Genomic DNA, 26,458 nt, shown 5'->3' with positions numbered 1-26,458 from the left:
GGGTGGGGGAGACATTAAATTCACCTAGCTTTTAGAGCCAAATTTGCACTTTCTGAAACGGTATGAAGACCAGAACACAGCCATCCTTTGAAATTTGCGCCTATCCAAATTTTGCAATACAGTTCTCCAATTAAACAATCTGTACAAAAGTGCATAAAAATGAGGGTGCTGAAAAATAACGTAAATGCATCTTAGGAGAAATTGCTTGCAGAAATGTGCACCTTAGTCAAAAGTGCAGACCAAAATATGTTTATTAGGAGAAATTTGCACTAAAATGCTGAAGGGAAAAAATCACAAATTGCTGCAGAAATGTGGATAACCTGAATTTAAGATTGGAAAAGTATGGAACAGAGAGAAGTGAAATGGACAGATCCTTCCATCCATACTTGTGACTGATGAAAACAAAAAGTAATCCCAAAATGCATATGGAGGTTACTCTGCCACTGAATTCCTAAAAGGGAGGGGGTGTCATTTCTGAGGACACATAATCTGATTGTATTATTTATTTTATTTATTAAATTTATATATTTCCCTTTATCTGAAGATCTCAGGGCAGTTCACAAGATAAACATACAGGATAAAAGCACAAAATAAATAGTTATAACCAAAACAAAACAATAACCCCCCTCTTCCTACAACATATTTAAAGGCTGTGGAATATTAATCCGCCAAAGTAGACAGGGGGAATTGTTTACTCAGCAATGGATTCCTTAGAAAGAAAGAGCCATACAATTAGCAAGAAACTAGTTTTATTGCATTCTGTAGAAGGTCAGCTTGATAAGCTACATAACCCTTTACCAGAACAAACCAACATTTGAAAGAAGAAAATTCTGAGTCCATCCTGCTGTAATCACAATGTGCTTTTAAAAAAGAAACAAAAGGAACAAGTCACAGTGGGTATGGAACTGACATTGTGTTATTGCTACACGCTGCATTTTGCAGTCAGTGTCCCTTTTAATGGCCTGGATCAAAGCTTTACAATGTGTTTCTGAATTGTGCAGTCAATGCTACTAAAATGCAACTCCTAGAATCCTGGCTCTAAGAAATTCATAGACGGGGATCAGCTGCAGACTCATCAGATGGACACCAATGCAGCTTCAACTCTCTTTCTGAAGTGGAAAACCGTACTACGACAATTTACAAAGATGTTATGAAAGGAAAATGAAAGAAAACGATCACGCACTATTCTCTAAACTTGCTAATAATTTTCCAAGTTTGTATGTGCTTTTCAAGTGCACTGCCCTCCTATCTTCAAAAACTTAACCACCATGTGTGTGTTTTTTTAAGTTTTGACAATAAAAAAATCAATCCCAGTTTAAATCTGACATCTCAAAAAAAACAAAAACAAAAAACCAGGTAGCAAGTGATGTAGCAGACAGACCCCTGCCTGAGAGTCCAAGGAAAGCTGCTAACAGACAGTAAAGCTGCAATGCTAAACCATGTCTAACCAGAAATGAGTACTGTTGAATTCAGTGGGCCTGAGAAATCCAGGACTGGATTCCCCAATGTAATTTTCTTTTGTTAAAAGCTGTTCGAAGAAACAGAATTTGGATTGGGGTTGTTATACCAGGGAAGGTGGGTTAACCCTCCACAACAACAACAGCAAATCAATATCTAAATACATCAACAACCACTTAATAAATAATATACTATTAACTAACAAAAAAAAATGTAAATAAAGAAATAACACCAACAACGTGTTCCAATAACTCATCCGGTTGAAACTGGGATGCGGGTGGCGATGTGGTCTAAATCACTGAGCCTCTTGGGCTTGCCGATTTGAAGGTTGGCGGTTCAAATCCCCGCAATGGGGTGAGCTCCTGTTGCTCTGTCTCTGCTTCTGCCAACTTTGCAGTTCAAAAGCACGCCAGTGCAAGTAGATAAATAGGTACCACTGCAGCAGGAAGGTAAACGGCATTTCCGTGCACTCTGACTTCCGTCACGGTGTCCTGTTGCGCCAGAAGCGGTTTAGTCATGCTGGTCACATGACCAGAAAGCTGTCTGGTCAAAGCTGTGGACAAATGCCGGCTCCCTCGGCCTGAAAGTGAGACAAGCGCCGCAACCCCATAGTCGCCGTTAACTGGACTTAACTGTCCAGGGGTCCTTTACCTTCCCTTAACCTTCCCTTTACCTTAGTCACAGAAGGGGGCTGGGGAGACAGGGACAATATGAGCCCTTATCATTTCCCCCCTCTGTGGGTAAATAACAGCTGATCTGATCACACAACTCCCACTTCACACCTTGTTTGTCCTTCCGTTACTTTCAGAGTTCATGCAGTGTCACTAAATAAATAAAACTTGAACAAAAAAATGCCACAAAAAGTGAAAGGCCACAAACATCCCAACGCACTCCACTGAAATCATTTCAGGCAAATGCGGCATCTAGTTACAAATAAATTTCTATCTTATTAAGGCTTGCTGGATTCAAAGACAATGTACACGAGTGCAATTCCATTTACGGTAGATAAAGAAATCCACACAGATATAAGTGGACACGAAAGCATCTCCTAAGAATCAGACATGGTGCAAAATCTTCTTCAGAAGCCCTTACAGAAACTGCCATGAAAATGTAGCAATCTGGACATCATATTGACACTTTTGTTCTTTACCAAAATGACCACTGATCCATTTCACCCATTACAGAAAGAAGCATACTCAGAAAATGCAAAATTTTTATTTTGCTGTCATGCCCTGAACTGACCTTTCAGCACTTTTAGCCAGGTTCACCATTAGTTTTACTTGACTGTTCTCTGTATACTATACAGCGATAGGTTACCAATATTTTTTTTCATAGCTGGAAGATATTAGGGTTTGACAAAATGGTACTTTGCCATCCATGGATTAGGCTCCTGAGATTTTCCACCCGCACATTTTGCAAGATTTGCCCCAAAACGGTACAGTACATAAATTCTTGAGATGGGCAAAGATAGCTCTGGCAACAACACTCCAGTCGGGCAACGGAAACTGATGGATGCTGTAGGTGACAATGACATTTTGTGCTTTTAGGTTGATTTTAAAGGAAGTACACTTCGACCCTCTTGCTGAAATCGACGAGACCCTTACGCCCAATCATTCTAGAACATTCTTGACAAGAGAAAGCAGTAAATAACCATTCATCGCACCTTATTACAGTGCACATTGCTACTTGTTTCAACTAAATAAATGCTAACACCTGCGCTTCCCGGGTGCTGTTCAACGAAATCGGGAGAGCCTCGGGATGTGCGGAGGCGCTCCGAATCCGCCCTCGGGCAACGATGCAATGGTCCAAATGGTCGCTGACAAAGCGGCCGATAAGTCGGAACCCAACGACGAAGGCTGGATCCGCGGGCAGAAGCAACGCCTGCGAGGCGAAGTGGGAGCTGGCCGCGCCGAGGGGACGCGCAGCCGGAGCCGAGGGCAGCGCGCGCTTCCCGCCCTCGCCGCCTAGTAGCCGAGCAGGCTCTGGCAGTCGGGCGCCGTGGCCCTGCGGATCAGCGGGCGGCCTCGCAGCGAGGCGCCCCCTCTCCCCGCCTCGGAGCCATGCTGCGCTGCGGCGGCGTCTGGGCCCCGCTGCTGCTGCTCCTCGTCGTCGTCGTCCTCCTGCTCCCGCCTGTGGGCGCCGCCGTCCCCGCGAGGCGACCGAGGGGCCGTCGGGCCGTCGCCGGGGGACGCCGCCGCCGGCTCGGGCAGCTCAAGGATCAAGGCTCCGGAGGCCCGCAGCGCCCTCACGCAGCGCCCGTGGCCCTCGCTGGCGGCCAGCTGCAGCGCGGTGCGGCCAGCGCGGTCGGCGCGCTCGAGGCAGAGGCCGAGGCGGCGGAAGGAGCGCAGCAGCCACTCGACGACGGGCGCGCGGCCCTGCCAGGCGGCGTACATGAGCGGGTTCCAGCCTCGCGAGTCGGCCGCGTCCGGGTCGGCGCCGTACTGGACCAGCAGCTTGGTGACGTCCAGGTAGCCCCGCTCGCAGGCCAGGCTCAGCGCGCTCCGCCCGGCGTCGTCGCGCAGGTCGACGGCGGCGCGGCGCTCCAGCAGCAGCCGGGCGAAGGCCACTCGCCACGCGGGGTCCTTGAGCGCCACGGCGTGCATGAGCGGCGTGCGCCCGCGGTCGGCTCGGCAGTCCACGATGGTGCCGTCCACGGCGTCCAGCACGAAGCGCGCCAGGTGCAGGCGGCCCGCGCTCATGGCCTCCAGGAAAGTGCGCGTCGACGCCCCCGGGCCCAGGTCCCGCGGCCGCAGCATGGCTTGCTGCTCGTACCCCGCGCGGCTCATGGCCCGACGGCGACTCGAGGTGCCGACTCCCCGGAGCCGCTTTATAACCTCGCCTCAAGTCGCCATGGCGATCGCCGCCTTGGAGTGTCAGGAGAGATGGATCCACCGAAGCACCTCCGCGCTCTGGTTTGCGTGCTGGGGCGGCGGGCGGCGGGCGGCGGGGCTGGGTCGTCGACGGTTCCCGGAGCCCTTCCAGCGCCTCCCCGCCCACCTCCCCGAATAAGGCAGGGCAATGTCGTGCGCTCGACACGCTGCCCTTGTTATTAGTGTGCTTTCAATGGTGTGACGTGTGACTTGTTCAAGGTGGCACGTCCACATCTCCATTGGCTGAGTGTGACAACAGTCTAAAAACCGAAGAACACTGGAACGGTATTTGTCCTATAGATCTGCGGGGAATTACGGTATTTTTTTTTTGAAACGAGACAGGCATGGTGTTCTCCGAGTTGTGAAATCCTCCAGGGAGGGAGGAAGACGTGAAAATAAAATAAAATAATTTTAGTTGGAAGGTACCCAAAGGGTAATCCAAGTCCAGCCCCCTGGAAGATGCCTTGGGGGATCCTTATGCCTGAACTTTTTCAGGGCTCAAGGTGATATCATTGATAGTGTGTGGTTCCATGGACAGAATCTATCTGCACAACACTTGATAGTTCTTATCACGGGGTGAAGAAGGTCTGAACTGTGACTTTTGACCACTATTTTGTTACGGTGATGTGAAGACGCTCTGGGCTGTAAAGTTACAGCCATCAACTGTGCATGTGTGAATTCACCCTTTGTTCCTGCATGAGCTTGTCAGAGGATCAGATGTGTGTATATGCAGTACATTCAGTCCCTGTAGCCCACGCACCTCCTGCGGGTCTTTTGCTCTCGACTTTCCTGCAGGGCAGATGGTTAGTAACAATGCTGGGATCAGTGCAAGAAGGGGTGTATCCATAATCCAAAGTGGTCCACGATTGCCCTGACTGCCTTGTACTCACCTCCTCCTGCAGGTGCTCCTGGATGCCTGCAGCAAATGCACCATCCTAGGTGAAATTTTCATATCCTTTCATATGACCTCAAAGTCAGTGGTTTACAGGGGAGGCTGTGCACACCTTCTGCTGTGTGTTGTGAAATGCAGCAAACATAGAGGAACCAGCCCAGAGTTGCATTCATTTCATCTCTATGCTGCCCTGTAAAAAATTCTGCTTTTGCAGCATTCAGGTTTTGCAGCCTGATTATTTATTTATTTATTTCCATCCATTTATGAATGGCTTCATATGAAAGTAATTGAAGCAATTTAACAATTAAAACAATTTCATACATAAAAAGAATTAAGGCATAAATCTCTCTATAAGAGACTGGGTGAACCACTCTCCTGGCCCACCCATTCTGGCAGGTGAAGAGGAGCCCATTTCTGATGATGGCTCCCAAGCTTTGTAACCAGCTTCCCACTGTTGTGAGGCAGATCCATGAGCTTCTGGGGTTTCTGGACTACAGCTCCCATCAGCCCCAGCCAGCATGGCCATGTTAGAATTCCTGCTCCGTGACTGCAGTCATGGGATTGTTGTCTTTCATATGACAATGTATGTTTTGACTCCACAGAGTGGGAAGTGATGGAGACAGGATGTTTGTGTTACTGTCTTCCATGAAGTGGGACTATTTCCTTTGTTCATTCCCTTTGCTGACTGATGCTAGAGAGAGAGGGAGCCATGTTGCAGTTCTCCATGTATGTTTATATGTAAATAAAGTAGATTAGCCAAAATGCTGAGTTGCTGAGGTCGGTTACACAAACTGTGAACACTGCGGATCCCTAAGTGTGCTGGTGTCTGTTGGCATTGGTCGCTGTGATATTCGGGCTGAAGAAATCTTTTGAAGCTCCCGAACGAAAGACCAGGAGGGAGAGAACATGCGAGTTGGGCATGTGTCTCTGCCAGGGTCCTACTCAAGTGTAGGATGAGCTCCTGACAGGCCAATGGTCAGGGATGACAGGAGTCGTAGTCCACCAACATTGAAGGGTACCACATTGGCTACCCCTGCCTTAGGTTAAGGCAGAAATTCAGGCTGTTTTGCAAGTAGTAGTGTAGTTTTATTTTAGTGATGAATCCAGCATAAATTGAATCTATCTGTCAATTATCTGGCTTACAGAAAGTACACAAAACTCATGACATGTCAGGAAGCGAGATGTCATGGGTGTTGGGGAGCATGGCTAGGCAACACCAGCTGCTGGCATGAGTTTGCAGCTTGAGTCAGGCAGTGCATAGAGGACCCACCTCTGAACATCAGAGCCCTGTCCTCTTACTGCCGGCCAAGTTGCCAATGGCAAACTTACCCACAAGGTCTAGAAACTGTTTTTTAAATTTTAAAGGAGAGCTGAGGTTTTCCCTTGTTCTCTGTCCCCTGCTAGATTTAGCAGGAACCTCCACATGCATGGTAATCTACCAACTCAGTGGGAGCCCCTGTATGTCAGGTGCTGCATTTTCCTCTTTAATCATTGTTTCTAAGGGCCAAGCAACATCATCCCACCAGCAAGCAGCTGTTGTGCTGCTGCTGCCAGACAGCTTTTCCCTGTGTCAAGAACCAGCTCCAGCAGCCGGATACTCATGACAGGTGTGCAGTGCCTGTTGGTGAATTCTTAGCTCTGCGCCCACCAGCTTTCAGCACATGACTGCAGTCAGATGCAAAGGGGCGCTTGTGGTAGGATGCTAAAAGCCAGAGGTCACCACTAGCGTCAGATGCAGGACCTTTTAGGGTGAATTGGTGGAGCCCACATGCTGAGCAGCACCTGGCAGGGTCCTGTGACTTGGACCAACATACCAGGGATGAAAACATTTTAAAAATAGTGTTCTAGCCATTCTTATTAAGGCTATGCTTTGGAGACTTTCAGGCTTCAGTTCTATACACTGGGAGTAAACCACACTGAACTCAGCAGGCATGTAAAGGATTGTACTGTGAGTGTCTGGAGCATGAGAACAGTGTCAGCATCACTTCAATTCTGGTGGGTCAGCATTCAAAATTGGCCAGGTATCAGGTGCCTATAAGCCACTTGGGACCAAGTGAGGCTGCCCGGGCACCAAGGATGGCGCCTGATGTTTCCACCATCTGGAGATGGGGATCCTTGGGATCCTGGGGATCCTTGTATATTGTTTTCACACACTAGTAACACATCCTGTAGAATTCTATCCATTATATTTTATCTGCACAATCGGAACAAATTTCAGGAACCTAAAGGTTGTATTGAAAAATACGACTTTTGAGCTGACTGGCCCCCAAATGACATTCCGTTTTGGCGACTGTAACCCTGGTTTAAGGAGCCATTTGGTGCCTAGCTTATATATATGAGTTTCTAATGCTGCAGTGCGTATTTTTCTGGGCACTTGCTTTTGACGTTTTGGTTGCCTGACTCTCCGCACTGTTTGAAAAGTCTCCTCGCAGCAATAGCTTCTGCTTAAGGCTTCTGCTTCTGGCTCCTTACTGGTGTTTGTAAAGCTCTTGGAGAAAGTGTCATGTAACTAATTACAAGGAAGTTAATAAGCCAGCAATCAGGTGAGGTGCCTTCTGCTCCTTTCCAGCCTGCTGGCTGCAAAACAATCTACAGTGACCTTTCTGTCTGTCTATGAAGGTTGTGGGGGGGAAGAAAAGTAGATAAAGATCTGTTTGCATATTTCTCCTGCCTATAGAGTTGGCCTATTAGGTCACTGGGAGGATGGAAGAGGAGGACAATAGGGTGCTGTGGATCCCTCACTTAGCCAGCCACCACTGGGACCCTTCCTGCTGCAGCAGCAGAAAGCTGTGCTTGTGGTGGAGCCCAGAGCAAAGCATGTTGGGGGAGGTTGTTGATCTGAAGAACAGCCACTCCCCACCCCCGGCAAAAAAACCCATTGACCAGCCTTGAAGCTGGTATAATTAAGAATGAACTAGTTGTCATCCACCCTGGCCCCTATGGGGCAGCAGGGCTATGGATGCAGTGGTTGCTGCACCATGAATCCTCTCCAATCCAGGCAGGTGAGAGTGCTCTGTGCATTTGCAAATTAGGATACAATATGAATACACTGAGCATATGCACTTGCACACACAAAATATTGGGTGTCTTAGAATCATAGGATTGTATGCAGCGTTGGAAGGATCCACGAGGGTAATCTAGTCCAACCCCCTGCAATACATTTAAGTAAGATTTACTCAATGGTAGATCCCCTGAAATGAATGAATAAGTATAGTCGTTAGAGAGTCAGACCCTAGGACCTGAGAGACCAGGGTTCAAACCTTCACTTAGCTTTGAAGGCCACTAAGTGACCTGGGACCTGTCGCTGCCTCTCTGCCTAACCTACCTCACAGGGTTGTTGTGGAGATTAATTTGGAGGGGGGGGGAATCATGTACACCCCCTTGAGCTTCTTGAAGAATATAAATGGGGTCAATCAGTAAGTCAGGTCTATTAATTCCAATGGATCTACTCTAAATAAAATGCCACCCATAGTGTCTTGTGATTAGTTCTTGCATCTAAATTAGTCTGGGCTAAATACTATTCCAGTAGCAGTTTACAATGCAGAGAATGTTGACAAGTGCTTTGATATTGATCAGAACTTGGTCAATGGAATGCTCTTTTAAGAATGCAGTGCCCAGCGATGAGCCCAGCAGTGAAGCAGAACCCAAAGCCACTCCCTGAAGTTGTGATTATTATTCTTCCAGTTGCAATTGTTATTGTAGGTCCCTTTGGGTGAAACTGGTCTCCCTCTAGTGACTTTGCATGCGGCCCAAGCATCCCTAGATTAATTAACATGGTATTTAATTTCATAGCACTGTAATGCCCTATGGAGGTACGGATTATTTGTCAAGTGAAAACAGTGCACTGTTTTCTGGAAGCTGTTAACAGCCCTTTGAACAACAGATTTTAGGAATTACACAGGAGGTGGTGCCAACAAAGGAAAGAGATTGGCTAGCGAGCTACTATGAATGTATCTCATTTGTTGGACAAAAAATAAACCGCTAGAAATTGCTGACCAACTGCTTGGTGCAGTGTGAAGGAAAGACAGGGCAGTAATGCAAAGCTCGTAAGATGTTCAGTAGTGGTGATGTTCTTCAAATAGCATAGGTAAAGGTAAAGGTACCCCTGCCCGTACGGGCCAGTCTTGCCAGACTCTAGGGTTGTGTGCTCATCTCACTCTATAGGCCGGGAGCCAGTGCTGTCCGCAGACACTTCTGGGTCATGTGGCCAGCGTGACAAGCTGCATCTGGCGAGCCAGCGCAGCACACGGGACGCCGTTTACCTTCCTGCTGGTAAGCGGTCCCTATTTATCTACTTGCACCCGGAGGTGCTTTTGAACTGCTAGGTTGGCAGGCGCTGGGACTGAACGACGGGAGCGCATCCCGCCGCGGGGATTCGAACCGCCGACCATGCGATCGGCAAGTCCTAGGCGCTGAGGTTTTACCCACAGCGCCACCCGCGTCCCTTCAAATAGCATAGCTATCTTCAAATATCTGAAGGGCAGAAGCTTTCTAAAATGTGTGAACCAAAATGCAGTCATCTGTCAAAATTTACACTTATCTGAATTTTGCAGTGCAGTTTTCACTAACTAAGTAATGTGCTTAAAAATACATATCCTGGGGTAATGTGTGCATAAAAAGTGATTTAGTGATTACAGTGGTACCTCAGGTTAAGTACTTAATTCGTTCCAGAGATCTGTTCTTAACCTGAAACTGTTCTTAACCTGAAGCACCACTTTAGCTAATGGGGCCTCCCGCTGCTGCTGCGCCACCGGAGCACAATTTCTGTTCTCATCCTGAAGCAAAGTTCTTAACCCGAGGTACTATTTCTGGGTTAGCGGAGTCTGTAACCTGAAGCGTATGTAACCTGAAGCGTATGTAACCTGAGGTACCACTGTATAGCAATTGATCTGTGAGTGCTCTGGTAGCTAGAATTATTTCAGGCCTCCTTTTTGACCATACTATTACCCGCAAAGAAGACACTTTTTTTGTTAAACCAGTCATAAACCCTTGGACTTTGATACACGTAGGGTGGGCAACCGTGCCCTGGACAAGGAAAAACCTCACCTCTATGAGAGAGCCATTGCCTTCATGCCCTGCCAGGAAAAACTGTTGAACCACTGTGGGATATGGGATGCTAAATTAACTTGACATTTATTCTGATCCTTCAGGGCTCTTTTTGTATTCCGACTACAGGTTTGGTTTTTTTTAAAAAAGTTTATATTAAGTAGTGAGTGGACATAGCAGACGACACAGAGATTTCTCCAAGTAGTTCTTTATAAGTAAGCTGGAACTGAACTGAACAGCAAACAGCTCAGCCGGCCTGCTTTTATAGGCTGTCAACATTGTAACAACAACAGCCCAGGGTTTCCCACCTAAATTAACTTACATGGACCTGAGTGAAAACTATATACACAATACCCCCTGGTGGCCAGGGTGAGAACTTCAATACATAACAGTTTATTTCTATCCTGTATTGTCACTACAGATCCTGAAAGATAGAAACTCCAGTGTAGACGCAAACTAATCTGGGTTACCAGATCACAATAATCAAAGATTCAGTGAGCTGATGGAAGTGCGACAAGAGACAGCCCATTAAGTTCTATGGAACTGTAACGTCTGGAACAAAATGAGTCATTAAAAAAATCTGTGCCTTAAGAACAGGGTCAGGTGAGAGACTCACAGCCTGCTCACCAGTATATCGCTAGATTCCTCATCCTCTGCCGTATTCTCAGCCGTCTGAGTTTCACATCTTTCAGCAACAGGTATCAGGTTGTTTTCTTGTAGCTGTTGTTTCAGCCTCTGGCCTCCCTCACTGGCAGCATATAGGTCCTCTTTCTTGGCTGCATCAGCTTTCACACAGTTCTTCACTAAAACTTGCACTTCTGCGTCGAGAGCTTTCACTTTGCCTTCATACTCTGCGTATGCCTCCTGCTGCAGCTGTACGGAGAGAGAGGTCAGCACATGAGACACACATGTTGCTCAAATGCTCAGAAGAAGCCCAGTAGCTGCTTGTTTGTGGGATTTTAAATGGTGCTGCTGGGTGAAAAGCCTTTGTTTTACAAAGCCTTGGTTGTTAAGGGCCAAATTAGGCATGCTCACTTTTGTGATGGGGAGCTATTAGGATCATTTTTTTAATGAAAAGTAGCTGACCATATTTGGATTGGGAGGGATTACTTTGTACACCCTCCCACCTTATGCCAGTTCTCTCATGCAAGGCACCTCGGCAGCCAATAGCTTTGGGGAAGGGGGTAGGAACCGGGATTTTGGAATCACGTGGGCTCACTTTACCCTACACAAGAGGTCAGGATCTATTTTGAACCAGTGAGCACATATGGAATACTGGGAAGGTATTGTGGGTGACCGTTACAAAATGGCTGCTGTCATTGTGGTGTGGACAAGCACAAAATGGCTGCCATGGGGTTGTGGTATAACATCTGCCACTAGTAAACTCGCAAAGAGAAGCTCTGCACAGGAGGGTGGGCATCGAATCCTGGCATCCACTGAAATGCAAGGATGTTGGATGAGGTAGGTTCAAAGTAGGAGAGGATTAACCATTGCAAACAGGAGCTAGGCAGGGACAACAAACAGTCCTTTGTGCATTTTGCTGAGCTATTTGCTGAGACCTTCAGCACATACACAGCAAGTACAATCAAGCACACTGGTGTATGTGAGTGCTGTGCTGTTGACCCCTGCCCAACACCACATTCCCAGTCCAAATGGTCCCCTTGGTACTCCCAACTCTGGGTAATTTGTTTGCTGTTTCCTTTCTGCATGCTTATGTGCACTAGTCAGTGCCCAGCTGGCTTCGGAGTGAGGTTTGCACCACTTGCCCTCTAGTCTTTGTCTGACTCACTTCATTGCCTGAAGCTCCCCAGAATGCCAAGCAGCCACTTGGGTGCCACAGAGCTGGAGAGGATGCTCAGGAGCGATAGTGTCAACCACCCATTTCATCTCAACCATTCCATAGCAAAACTAGGGCTTCAAAAGGATTGTTGGCTTTCTCTGCTGGACACTTCTTAGGGGGTTGGAGTAAATTATGGTATCTCTGGGTCTATTCTAGACCTTTGATTCTCCCATCCTCTTACCTGGTTTTCCTTTTCCTTGATTGCTTCTAGGCAGGCTGCCTGCTTTTTCTCCAGTACTTCTTGGTCCCTAGCCTGTTTTTCATTCATCTTGAAGCAGGGAAAGAAAGTATTTTAAAAGCCACCATCTTCAAAGCAACAGTATAAAAGCGAAATAAAAAGAATAGTCCAGTAGCACCTTAGAGACCAACTAAGATTGTTCTAGGTATAAGCTTTCGTGTGCATGTACACTTCTTCAGATAGTATAAAAGCGGCAAATGTTATTGCTAGGTACTTGGGGCATAGGCTCAGGGCACAAGTTTGCATAATGGTATAGACTGCCTCTGGGCAAACTGAGTTAGTGAGTGGGTGGGATTTCACACTAGCACTGCATTTTGCCGTGTGCTCAGTAAAAAGTGATTCAGCGGCAGGAATTCTGGGACCCAGCAAAGAAGAAGACGATGAGCTCAGGCCAACTGGGCCGCCCCCTAGAAACACCCCTGATGAATCCCTGTGGTCCATCAGCAATGTGTTAAGCTGACAAAGCAGGAGTGCACACTCAGGATTTCTTAGCAGCTAAGGCATAGCTATTTATTTTTAAAAAATGTTTAAATATTAAAGGCCACTTTTCTGGGCAAATGGCTATCCAAAGCAGCTTGCAACCAAGGACTATAAAAGAAAAAAGAACTAGTTAATACTGTCATCGTGAGAAGGACCTCTCTCCTTTGTGGCCACCCACCTTCCTGACCTAGGGGGCAGGCACAGCAGGAGATTTCAAGTTCCAGTGGGGTTCAGGCCTAAGCTAAGCTAAGCTGAGTGAAATGATCCCGAGAGTGTACTTCTGCGTTGTACAATTGGACTAAGATTTGCCAGAGGCCTTTATCCAGCTAGTTTTCGTGACAGCCTTACCTGTTTGACCATCTGTACCACTTCCTGAATGTGTGCGTTGTTGATTTCTCTCTTCAGTCTGTAGAGAAAAAACCACCCTATCAACACACATTGATAATGATAACCTTCAGCAGGGAAACGCTTCAGTTAGTCATGACTGAGAGGTTTATCATAGATGCCCAGTTAAGAATTAAAATGACAGGGTGTTAAAGGTACATGATTTGCCAGCAAAAGGCATTGTGTTGTAAAGAATTGTACTAAAGTGATAGATTTACAGGATTTCCCTGTAGTGGTGATGATAGCAATGTGTATCAGTTAAGGAAACCTGCACAAATGAATTGGGTTGTGGTAACCTGAGAATATGCTGTGTAGTACTTACGCGTGTCTGACAAGGACCAGGGAGGGTTAGGTTCAAATTCTCACTCAGCCATGAAACTCACTTGGGACCTTAGGCCAATCGCTGTCTTTCAGGATTGCTGAGAGGGTATGTGAAGTGTGTGTGATAAGCACAAATCAGCTGAGGATGGGAGAGTGGGAGAGTGTGTGGGTCACACTCATGGCTGATATGTGGCCCCTAGAGGGTTGCTCAAGGATGAATGTGGCCCTTGGGTCAAAAAAGGTTAGCCATCATTGGTTTAGCAGGATACCAGAATTCTCACACTGTTTTTAAGTTTTAGGCTCTTTGCAAGTAAAAAATTGTTTCTAGCTAGGCATGGAGGAGAAATTCTGTTTTGTTTCCATTTTAACTACTTCATTCACACTTCTTGAACCAATATGCAAACTGAAATATGGCCATCCTTCAAAATGTGCACTTTTCCAAATTTTGTAATAGCAGTTCTCTGTCCAAACCATATACAAAAATATTAGGAGGAAAGGTGCATTAAAATGCACATATTAGTGAAAATAATATTAAAATGCATTACATTACTGGGATTTGCTTGCAAAAATGCATGCATGCGTCAAAATGTGTTTATTAGGATAAATTTGCACTAAAATACTGGTGAATTTTCAAGAGGATTAAAAAAATAAATTGCAATTTGCTGCAGAAATGTGGAGATCTAAAATTAAGACTGGAAAAAGGAAAACTAGGGGTAGGCAACCTAAGGCCCGGGGGCCGGATGCGGCCCAATCACCTTCTCAATCCGGCCCGCGGACAGCCCGGGAATCAGCATGTTTTTACATGAATGGAATGTGTCCTTTTATTTAAAATGCATGTCTGGGTTATTTGTGGGGCATAGGAATTTGTTCATTCCCCCCCCCCCAAAAAAAAATATAGTCTGGCCCACCACATGGTCTGAGGGATGGTGGACGGGCCCACGGCTGAAAAAGGTTGCTGACCCATGACTTAGAGGGTCAAAATTGACAGATTTGTCCATCTCTATTTCTAGCTAATGCCCAGCCCTGTGAAAGAGTTCAGCAGATACAAACTCGAAAGAGGCCAATCAGTCTGCCACAGTACCTTTCCTGGGCACTCTTGTCGGTTGTGTTCTTAGCCATGGTCTGAATTTTTTCCAATCTTTTCACCTCTAGTTTCTTTTTCATTTCTTTAGTGTCACTGTAGAGGAAGATATCACCTAGAGTTGATCGATTTCAGCAATAACACATTTTTATCTCTGTAAATTGCTGTCTTCTTGTCTACCTAATGTCTTCAATCATTTCAGTCATAGAGCACAGGTTAGTAAAGGAAGCACCACATAATGCTCTTTGTTTACAGGCCTGAAAATGTTCCTTGCTGGAGGTAAATGATCCCAGTGGAATGAGAGAAAATGCATAGGTATTGTGTGCAGGTTACATCATGCAAATCCCTTCTGACCACCCCTTCTATTTCTTGCCCAGCCAAACGACAGATGAACTAGACTAGCACCAACCAGGACTGCACGCACTGAGCCGTTTCAAAATAACTGCACCCTTCCTATCAGCTGCAATCCAGTCTGAGCAGGGAAAAGACAAGCAAAAATTAAGCCATGCAAAATTAGTAGATGAAAACGCTGGAAAAAACTTACATTATTTTGTTACCTACCTTTCCCAGGATTCCTTTAGTGCCTTTAGCTCAGATGCTTGCTTTTCTCTTGCAAGCTCAATTATTTTAGAAATTTGCTGTCCAAAGATTAAAACACAGGGTAGAATGTCAGAATTTAATTTTACTCTTTTTCTTTTCTTTCTAAAACTGCAAGTTGCTCCTCCATTTCTGGGAGGGCCTTTTATCCAGTGGAAGCTCTTGCTGGAGGAAGGGAGAAAGAGGCAATTTTTGCAAGTTCCTACTTCTGTTTGCAGCCCGTTGTGCCACCTTTTTCATTGCCCTGGAAGGGCCCCTGACAAGCTGGAACAGACCTTAAGGGTGCTGCAGGGAGAAGGAGGAATCAGCAAAATTGTAGCCTTCCCTTCCTGCAGCAGGAACAGCCCATGAGCAGAGTTTCTACAATAAATCTGGCTCCAACCTATATTCAGCCATAAAATAGGGACCCCCCCATGAGGTCTATAACAGCTAGTTTGGGGTATACAGTGGTACCTCGGGTTAAGCACTTAATTCGTTCTGGAGGTCCGTACTTAACCTGAAACTGTTCTTAACCTGAAGCACCACTTTAGCTAATGGGGGCTCCTGCTGCTGCCGTGCCACCAGAGCCCGATTTCTGTTCTCATCCTGAAGCAAAGCTCTTAACCCGAGGTAATATTTCTGGGTTAGCGGAGTTTGTAACCTGAAGCGTATGTAACCTGAAGCGCATGTAACCTGAAGCGTATGTAACCCGAGGTACCATTGTATTTGACACTGTCTGTGACACATTGACTTGAACATCAGACAACCATAGCAGTGAGGATGAGATGTTGCTGCTCTCTTATATTAAAATCTACAGAACAAGCAAGTGGAAAACATGGTTTTCCCTCACCCTTACCTGCCATTCCTGTGCTGAATGTTTTCTTGTGAACAGATTTATTTGTCTGACACTACTCAGTTGCAACCAAATGATCTCAGTTGTGTTCAGGCAGTAGCACTTGGGATCACTGACATCATGCCTTGAGATCCTCAAAGATCTTCCTCTGAGTGCCCCTAACCAAATGATGTGCACTAGGTCCTTTTCAGTGGTGGCATTGCCACTATGGGATGCCCTCCTCCAAAAGGCACACATGGGGCATTTTTTGGTGCCATTTTAGTGTGAGGTAAAGATCTTTTTATTTTCCCAGGCATTTTAATCTGTCTTTAATCTGTGCTTACTCTACGTGACTTATGTTTTTATGCTGTATTATATTTATACTGCTGCTTTTATTGCTATTAGATTTTAAATGGTTTCATTTCCTGTTGTGGGCTGCTCTGAGAACTCTGATGTAGGATGACCTGTAACTACAGTGGTACCTCAGGTTAAGAACTTAATTCGTTCTGGAGGTCCGTTCTTAAGCTGAAACTATTCTTAACCTGAGGTACCACTTTAGCTAATGGGGCCTCCTGCTGCCGCTGCGCCACCGGAGCACGATTTCTGTTCTCATCCTGAAGCAAAGTTCTTAACCCGCTACTATTTCTGGGTTAGCGGAGTCTGTAACCTGAAGTGTCTGTAACCTGAGGTACCACTGTACTGCAAGCCAAATGTTAAGTAAGGAAAGGGCAATAAACTTCCTATCTGTACCTCTGTGGCGTGGAGCTCTTTCTTCTTCCGAATTGCATCATACTGCTCTTCTCCTAGCTGAATTAGCTCTTTCTCCAGCTTCTCCTTCAGCTCCAAGACTCTGTTGTCAGGAGGATTCTCTGCCATCTCACCGGCGTTTCTTCCTGAGCTGCTGTCATCCACAGTCCACTTCCTGCAACTTCAGAAGAAGAGGAACAATTCTCACAACGTGGCTAATATTGTGACCAATTCACTGCTGTACCACCAAGGAGCCATTTTTCATGAGATCTCTGCATGGCATAATATTGCCTGTATGTTCTATAACAGCTGTAGATTATGGGCCTTATTCTGCCATGTGAGAAAGAAGAGAGGCAGGCAGGGAAACCATTAGGCCTTTGCCAGTCAGACTGTCCCCTTTCAGGACCAAATGAACATCACCTGCCCCATGAAAAGGAAGATGAAAGGCTGGGAGAGGGAATTGTTTGTGTTTTATTTTTATGAGCATGAGACTCTTAATCTCAGGATCATGGGTTTGAGCCCCCACAATCGGGTAAAAGATTCCTGCATTGCAGGGGATTGGACTAGATCAGGCATAGGCAAACTCCAGCCCTCCAGATGTTCGGGACTACAATTCCCATCATCCCTGACCACTGGTCCTGCTAGCTAGGGATGATAAGAATTGTAGTCCCAAACATCTGGAGGGCCGGAGTTTGCCTATGCCTGGACTAGATGATCCTTGCGGCCACTTCCAACTCTGCAGTGATTATGGAATTGTAGAATTGATTATAGAATTCCATAATCATAGGATTGTAGAGTTGGAATAGTCCCTGAGGATCTTTTAGTCCAACCCCCTGCAGTGCAGGAATATTCTATGTTTCTCTGTGATGGTAAGTGGGTGGGACAGTAGCAGAACTCTAAAGGCAGTATATAAATCCTACAAATAAATAATATAAATAACTTGCTCTTTAAGCAGTGGAGCCATCATTAATCCTTGATTTTGCTTCCTTTATACCCTGCAGCTGTCATATTTAGAAAGTGGCTACATAGCAAAACTGTGGTATTGTAATTCTCTGTTTATGTAACAGCTGTTTATTGCAGCTGTTGTGTAAGAAATGCCCTTTTATTTTGTTTCCCTTTGTGAAGAGGCATTTCCTTAAAATACTTTTGGATCTCTGAGCTTTGTGATTAAATAATTACATGAGACACATCTGTGATTGGATTTTCTTCAGTGCTTTGAATTGCACCTTTGCTTCCTTCCTTGTCATTGTGGCATTCCCCTTCTGTTTCGTTGTGTATTTGTGTGGCAGGTATCTATACCACTGAGAATAGTAGTACACTGTTCCTGCCACCTGCCAAGGGCTTCTCCTCACACTCTTTTCTAGCACTGAGATTAACACAGTATCAACACACAAATCAGTAACACACACCTAAATCTCTCTCTCTAATGCACATACCTAAATCTCTCTCCTCTGGAAAGGCCTAAAGTCCTATAACGTCTCAGTAGTCGAACAAATTCCTTTTATGCCATGATACATACATTATGAAAGAAATGTATTAAATAAAGTTACAGTTAAAAGCAAGTCTTCTGATGGCCAATAAGGATCCCACAGCCTTTTCTGCTCGTGATCCAATTTCTACCTTTTCTTTTTCTGGGTTTTAGGTGGGCATGGCATTTTCTTTTTGCCAGCTTGCGTGCCCAGCTCCATGAAAAGGACGGCATATTTCTGCAACAGCTCTTCCTTGCGCTTGACTGTCTTCCGTTCCACCTCCTTCAGGTCTTTCTCTTGCTTCTTCAACAGTTTCCCAAAATTCTTCATCTGCTGCAGCTCCTCAAAGCTCGCCGTTTGCAGCTCTGAAACATAGCATGAAAAAGAGATGCATCTGCTTAAACAAGATACTAAATTGCCATTTATTTTCACCATCCACATGAAGTATAAAAAACTGGCAGTGATCTACCCATTGTCATTGGAGGGAGGAGGAGCATGCATGGGGTGGGTGGATTGGGGTGAGTTGTTGAGCCCAGAGTTCTTGAGCTTTTTAAGGGTAGGATTGCCCAGAGTTCTTCAGCTTTTATTTGTTAACTTTCAGTAAACTTTTATTTAATCCCACGATTGATAAGGGTCCCGCACTCTCCCAGGATCAGCCGGGGATCTACTGGTAGATTGCGATCTACTGGTTGGACATGTCTGCGTATACCCCATCTCCTCTCAAGGTGATCCTACGATTGCACATATATCACAGCATCTCAGCACACAAACCACAATATTTTATCCCTGGGAAAACGTAACACTTGCCTCCACGAAAGAGTTCTGCGCAGATGCGACTCTGCAAATGTCAGAGGCCCTTGTTGGGTATTGTTTGTGACAGTGGAGTCCACATTGTCTTGTGCATCTACAGGGCTTACCTGGCCCCCTTTCCACTGAGTCTGTCATGCCCTCTGGAAAGCCGTTCCTAAGACACAGGACCGTCCAGATATGCAAGGCAGAGTAGAGGGTTAATGATTCCCCCTCTTGCATAGATTGCAACCCACAACATTTTTTTAAATGAAAATATGCTGTTGGGATGTGCTTTGCAGGATTCTGTGGCTATGTCCAGAAGCTGCTATCAATTCTGTGCAGGATATAAAAAGAATATGGGGAAAGGTGAATCGGGGCCTGTGATTGACTTACCTCACATTTTGTAATGAGTTCACTTCCAGCACAGTTACAGTAGCACAAGGCTAGCCAACATATTGCCTTCTAGGTGCTGCAGGACTGCAACTCCCATCATACCTTGCTATCGGCTATGCTGGCTAGGGCTGATGGAAGTTGGAGTCCAACAACATATGGAGGTTGCCATATTGGCTGTCCCTGCAAAATCAGGACAGAAATTACAGTAATTTGAACTTGAATGTTGCCATTCAACAGGAACAGGATTAGAAATACCTGTAGGTTCTTTTGTAGGTTCTTTTGTGGTCTCTTCTTTTCCTGTCGAGGTTCCTTTTCCATTCAGGGTTCCTGAGGGGCAAAAACACACGACGGATGAGTGAGCTTATTCTGTCTCGTGAAAGATAACAGCCACTGAAATTGATCACAACCAGCATGTTAAATGAGTCCCAATGAAATGAGAAATGTCAACCCTGCTTCTTGTCTCCTGGATCAATATCATTTCTTTTCAGAATCTGAACAGCGTATATTTAAGCTGCTGTGCTCAGTCCCAACCATATCCATAGCATTACCTCCAGGCCCGTTTGAAGGAGGAGTACTAAAGGTCCCTGTGGCATTATGTATCCCGTTGGTATTGAGTTGAACAGATGAAAGACTTTTTTGCAAGTCAGGCCCCTAAAACAAAAATTAATTGTGCATCAGTTATAGCAAAACAGATCACTAGAAACAACTGGACACTTCCCCCTCAGTTTTGCTTCATGGCATTGTGTATTTTGCCACACTGAAACTATAGGAGGCATAAGAGAGAGCCATAAGGTGCATCTCTAATCTTCTTGCAAACTTGCATCACTGTGGACTTTGGGTTTTAGTCTGGTTGGTGGTGGCACCCTCTTGTCCCTGCTGGAAGCTGAGGAGACACTGGCTTGTGTCTATGTGGCTGAACAGGCAAGCAGAACAGAAGATTCAGGAACAAGCAATAAATACACTAGAATTGAGGAGGGGGTTGTCTTGCAGCTTGTGGCAGGGAAAGGTGATGCTTGTGGTTACTAGTACAGTTGTGCACTAATGTGCCAGGCACAGGAGCCTTCTATGGAAGTGTGTGTTACTGCAGTATTTAATCCATTAACTTGGTCAATCAGTCAAAGCCATCCATTGATTTAAAACCTTAACTGCCTGCAGTGGCATAAATAATTTCAAACACAATGCTCAGAATGCCTTCCCATCTCTAACTCTTGCAAAGAATCCTGTAGATACAATTAATGCGGTATGTAATGCTTGAAGCAACTGCTTTTGATGTGAAAAATAGTCCCCAGATACATCCTATTTGAATTTTTTAAAAAGATCTAGTGGGTGTAGGTTTTCCTATCCCAATGAATGAATGTTCATTTTTTTAAATTGCCAGTAGCTAGCTTCTCCATGGAGAAAACTAGCATTTGGGGCTGCCTCTCCTTTTATGGAAAATGGATATTCTAATTCAATATGGAAATGCACACATTTAAAGATGCACAGTATAGGATGCTGTGATGTCATTGTACACATGCAGGAAACTAATAAAAATGTAAGTCCAAGTGTGTTCACTCATTCCTTTCATTTAGTGTCCCCCTTGTAAAATTAATTGCATGTGGTTCAAGCCAACTCTGCAATACCCAAAATGGGTAGAATTCTGGACCATCATTTTAAGATTATTCTTGGGATCTGAACTTTACTCATGATCCAAATTCTGCTGCCAGCTTCTGTCTGTAGGCCCCTCCTAGGGCAAAAAAGTATCCTTTTAAGAACTGGTTCCCTTCCCACATTCCTGCTCTTGACTCCCCTAAGCAAATAAAACCCAGATGGAACCTCCACGTTTTCTCTACTTACCATTTCAGGCATTTTTGACACGTGCCATTTGCAGTAACTTCAGCTTTTATTGCATGAATTCTGCTGTTAGTCGCCTTGAACCGTACAAGTGAAAGTGGAATGCAATTATTCTGAGTAGGTAAATAAATAAAAGTATCTGTGGAACTCACCTCGGGAGTATCCTCTTGGCTCTTCTCTGATTTTTTGTCATGTGCGTTAAAAAACTTTATTGGGTTGGAGAGCGCCATGGTGAGATCTAGGAAAATAATCCAGGATTTTCAACAACATCATATCATCCCTCTCCTACTTATTCCTTACTGCTATGCTTCTAGGAATATGTTAGAGATCATATATCCTGAGTTTTGAGTCTCTCAATTCTCCAGATTCATGCATAATAGTACAGGTTCATTAAGGGAGCAACCCTACTGCAAATTCTGTCAGGATGAACAGGCTAGGATTCAGCATATATCTGGATAAGCCAGGGGTTTTCAGCACAGTTGGGCTACACCAGCTTAACTCTCTCATCCTCATCTCAGCATCCCCTACATCCCAGCTGGCTATGCTGAGCCCAGTGGAACTTAAGCTGGTGTAAACCCTGAAAAAGGGGTGTATCTCTTTAAGCAATGGTGTTCTTGGGACACATGCCTCATGGGTAGGAGATGGCTAACCACATGAGCCAAACTTCAGGACACATTTCCACTTCACCCCTCCCAGAAATTTATGAAAATCACTGGATTTATGCATACCTCAGCCAGCCCTTAAGAAACAACTATTACAAAAAATGACCAACTGACCATCATGCCTCAAGTTGTCAAAGGGCCTACAGAGTTGGCAAGTCACATTCTGGATCTGGTGCTTGTAATGGGTTGGTGAAAGCGGGCCAGTAGTGGAGGGTTTGTTGTGATCCAGTTGTCATGGTCAGACCATTTTCTAGTAAGGTCTACACTGCTAGCTTGTTTTTCTTCATGGTGGTGGTTTAACCTTTGAAATTCTTCATGGCACAGAATCCAGATACTGTAAGGATCACCTCCCATATTAACCTGCCCAAATATTAAGAACTTTTACTGAGCCCCCTCCCAGAGTGTCACCACCATCGCAGATCAAGAAGGCAGATCTGTGGCACCCCCAATATGGAACTCCTTCCCAGGTATCTGCTGGATTATCTTTTCGGTGAAATGTCATAGGAAGACATTGTTATTTCTTCAGGCATTTGAATGATGCACATTTTTAATATAAGGGTGATGCAATTTAAACTCTGCTAATATCTGCAGGTTTCATTCTGCTGTTTTAATTAATACGTCATTAGCTAGTTTGTATTGATTTTAACTGAGCCATTGTACATTTTATCATTGTAGTTTTTCTTTTCATTGTAAACTGCTCTGGGGTAGATATTATGAAGATGCCACTAAACAAAAAAAAGATAACTACATCCCTCTTTCAGGTTTTTGGAATACGGTACCTGCCCACGAATCCGGAACATAGTCTTTCATCTCCACATACACAAAGAGAGAAGGCATTGTAAGTGGCATGTTGCTCTCACTACGAAGGCAAACATGGTGATAGCCTAAAACAGAAAGCACATATCCCAATAGAAACAGGTGGCAAACAGAATGCTACTGAGGGACTGTTTTGGAAAATGCTGGAGGCAATCAGAAATCAGCCTCAGATGATGCAAGGTGCAGCAAGTCACCTGCAATGGCAGGTTCTGCGTACCAGTAAGCAGGGCTGGCCCAAGGCATTTTGGCACCTGAGGTGAATCACAAAATGGTGCCCCCACCAGGGGAGAAGGGGTGAGTGAAGATCCACATCAGAAACAAGGGGCAATAGTGATCTACATCAGGAACTAAGTGTGTGGGGAGACCAGTAGCACCTCCAATTTGCTGTGGAGGTGGCATGGTGGGGGGTAGGCACTGAGGAGATGATGGATCCAACCTCCAGGGTGCACACTGCAACCATTGCTGCCACAGTGCTTTCCTTGGAGTCTGGCTCTTCTGCCCCTCTGGATCCTGCTGCCTGAGGTGGTTGCCTCACCTTATCTCATGGATGGGCCGGCCCTGCCAGTAAGGATAGTGGGCATGGGAGCTGACTCATGGAGCACAGGCCCTCAGAAAGTTATCCTGTATAAGTCCTATTGAAATGGCCAGGAGTTATGAATCACAAATAATAGAATTGTAGAGTTGGAAGCGACCACAAGGATCATCTGGTTCAATCTCCTGCAATGCAGGAATCTTTTGCCCAACATGAGGCTCATACCCATGACCCTGATATTAAGAGTCTCATGCTCTACCAACTGAGCTATAGTTGTGGAAGCTCCGTTCATTTCAATTAATTGTGGCAATGTCTCAGTCTGGTGAGGAAAACAATAATTTTCATATACAAACCATGACACATTCTCACTATGAATATTTATGGCTCTGGAAATGATAGGGTGGAAGTTAGTGAAAGGACTCTAGAAAAGCACAGGCAAAATGACCAAGCAGCTTTTATATACAAATAGACTAAATTGCTAGATTTTTCAGTTAACAGAGGATGCAGCTATGATTGAGTTATATAAAAAGGGAAGAAGCAGAGGGCATTTGGTAAAATTAATAAGCATCAAGTTTAATACCAGCAGAGATTACACACACAGAGATATGAAACAAATACAAAGCTCACTGCCACTAGCAGTTTCTACATATATCCTATAACACATGAAGGGCATATGGATTCATGCAGAAAAATTACCAGTCAACCAAATGATCTAGTGAAGAAAGTAAGTCCATTTTCAGAAATCTCAAAAATAGTCCATTCTCACCTGAACGCACAGCAGTGATGGGAATGACACGTTGCCCTATGAACTTGCCTCCTTCCTCCCAAACCACAATTCTGAGAGAAGCTAGCTCTGGCATCAAAATCTGTCAAGAAAGAATCAAATGATGCTTATCTTCAATTGACTTAAAATATTTTAGAAAATGGAGTTCTCAAGAATCATGAACTCCTGGATTGTCCAAGTATTTTCTTTTACACTTCCAGTTCATTTGTTTTTGCTAGTTCTGTTCCCTATAATAATGGACTAATAAGTTTTCTTTAACCTACTAGTGTCCTGTAGGTTATAGCTGGCTGAGAAAACATAGTGCTTGTGCAGTTGCACAACACTGATTTGTATGCAGCATTGTATCAACCTAATTGATTCTAAGTAAATGCCAGAGCATAAAAAACAGCTTAGTGTTCCGTATTTTGTTTTGGTTTATTAGCACACAATTCCCCCCCCCCCCAATAACCAGAGGTAGTGTGTGTGATAAGGAATATGTGTTTTGGGAAAGAAGGAAGGACTGTATGAGATATGGTTCATAATGTTGAAACAGGAGTATGGCTGATTTAAACATGATAACCCTAAATAAACAGCTCACAGTGGGCTAAGTTTATGTCCTGAACAACAGACAACTAAATTTCCTCACCATTCACTATAAAAACTTCACTCCTTTGCACAGGAAGATGTTATCTTAGGAGGTGATCTAAACTGAAACATTAGGGACTCTCACTACAAAATGTACATGTCAGGCAGCATCTCTCCTCCAATTATCGCAGGAACTTAAAACTATTGCACCTCCTTGAGAGGTGGGGACTGCGAGATACACAGAGTGAATTTGACTTGACAGACGTGAGCTTTTCATTTCATACCAATTTAAAACAAATACCTGAATCAATTTTGTTACGGCTTCCAGCTCACTACGCACTATGGTAACATCCACAAATATTGGCTCTATAAAAATTACAGATTACACATCTGGCTCAACTTCTTTTACATTGTGCTCATGGTTAGAAATGAGTCATTCCTGGTCTCTTAAACCAGCTTTGCTTGCTAATCAGGACATTAGAGAATGAATTGAGACAGCTCTTAAGAATTACTTTGATGAGAATAAGCAGGAGGGGACTTCTATTATGGGAGGTTCAGGGGAATTTGTTTTTTTTTAATAGAAAAAAGAACCTTCCTTGAGATAAAGAACTAAGAACTAGAAATGTCCTTACTATTACAGGAATACAAGAGGACCGGGTCAACTAAAACATCCAAAATAATGCTGTCCAATCTATACATGAGGGTTAAATAAAATTAAGATGCCTTCTAGTTCAACAAAGCAAGTGTATACTTCCATAGTCCATTTGATTTGCAAGTTCCACTTTAAAAGCACAGAACAAAATGTTTTGTGGGTTCATAAAATAAGAACAGTGGACTTGGATCTGGAATATTTTAATTTTAAAAAGCTTGTTCAGACAAGAGCTCAGTGGGTAATTTTTGGATAAGCCTGAGTCTCTCAGCTTCAATTCTCCATCTGTGAAATGGAAATGTCAATTATTTGCCTCACAAGGTTGCTAGGAAGAAGGAAATCAGTATTATAAAAAATGCTGTGCATGAAAGTTGTCAAAGAAAATGTAAAATATAGGCAAGTGGCTCCTAGATCACTCAACCCCACACACCCTATTTACACTGTAGTTTGAAAGTTGACCTCAGTCCATGGAAGTCTAGAACTGTCAAAGAAGCTTGTTCTTAGAAGAGACACCTGCTGCATGAGGCACTGTTACCTTTTCAAAGACAAAAGCATCCTCTTTCCATACAGGGTTGATTGAGTTGGCATTTGGTGACATCTTGGTTCTGTATCTGCGTTTTGGATCACCTGGCAGTCCATATAACTCCACTTCTACATATGACCTCACACTACGTTCTGAGAGGAACTGACCAGAAAGTATCTACGAATACAAGGAAACAAGATCAATGGAGCATTTACTTAAACCCAGTTTACATCATCCATCGTTATATCATTAGAGACTGTCACTATATTGCAGATGGAATTCAATTACATACTGGCAAAATTCATGTTGCACAATTAAAGTGAAATTGCCACTCTGGTGCAACAATCCCCCCCTCATCTCACAACTTTAACTTTTTGCAGGAAGGAAAGTGATGGGAAAACACACTGAAAAGCTGCCAAATGTGAGATAACGACTGCTCAGTACAATGTTGTATAACCTCCATGCAAACTTTGTGAAAACAAATCAGGATGATTACACAATAATTAGTTCATTGGGAAAAGTCCTTGGTTTGTTGTTCTTCTCTACTTTAATCCTTCAGATGCATTTTCTTGCATTAGTGCTACTTGTGTCATCTTTCTATTGCTCATTCTCCATTTTCATTTGACTCACTACATTTAAACACTGAAGGAAACTAGCCTTTTTCAAAATACCACTTTGC

The 26,458-nt window shown here is 44.5% G+C and overlaps 2 protein-coding genes across 4 annotated transcripts in view; both read right to left on the bottom strand.

The window, feature by feature from the left end:
- Positions 1-732: 732 nt before the first annotated feature.
- ANKRD63 (ankyrin repeat domain 63) lies at positions 733-7,773 on the bottom strand. Its single transcript, XM_083620174.1, has one exon. It carries the CDS (start codon positions 4,242-4,244, stop codon positions 3,423-3,425), a length of 822 nt encoding a protein of 273 aa, XP_083476300.1. The 5' UTR covers positions 4,245-7,773; the 3' UTR covers positions 733-3,422.
- A 2,685-nt stretch (positions 7,774-10,458) lies between these two features.
- PLCB2 (phospholipase C beta 2) overlaps positions 10,459-26,458 on the bottom strand; it is a 51,638-nt gene continuing 35,638 nt past the window's right edge. For all 3 annotated transcript variants that reach the window (XM_083610987.1, XM_083610989.1, XM_083610988.1), the window contains 13 exons: positions 25,792-25,956; positions 24,026-24,125; positions 22,691-22,795; positions 21,402-21,487; positions 19,965-20,067; positions 19,672-19,743; positions 18,386-18,599; positions 16,769-16,946; positions 15,172-15,248; positions 14,611-14,706; positions 13,173-13,230; positions 12,288-12,374; positions 10,459-11,139 (listed from right to left, as the gene is read on the bottom strand). In XM_083610987.1, coding sequence (XP_083467113.1) covers positions 10,879-11,139; positions 12,288-12,374; positions 13,173-13,230; positions 14,611-14,706; positions 15,172-15,248; positions 16,769-16,946; positions 18,386-18,599; positions 19,672-19,743; positions 19,965-20,067; positions 21,402-21,487; positions 22,691-22,795; positions 24,026-24,125; positions 25,792-25,956 — 1,602 coding nt within the window. In that variant the 3' untranslated portion in view covers positions 10,459-10,878. The remainder of the gene's footprint in view (positions 11,140-12,287; positions 12,375-13,172; positions 13,231-14,610; positions 14,707-15,171; positions 15,249-16,768; positions 16,947-18,385; positions 18,600-19,671; positions 19,744-19,964; positions 20,068-21,401; positions 21,488-22,690; positions 22,796-24,025; positions 24,126-25,791; positions 25,957-26,458) is intronic.

This window comes from Podarcis filfolensis (assembly GCF_964270895.1).
Source record: "Podarcis filfolensis genome assembly, chromosome: 1".
In the NCBI taxonomy this organism is placed as follows: Eukaryota; Metazoa; Chordata; class Lepidosauria; order Squamata; family Lacertidae; genus Podarcis; species Podarcis filfolensis.
This window is presented reverse-complemented; position numbering and strand designations above follow the sequence as displayed.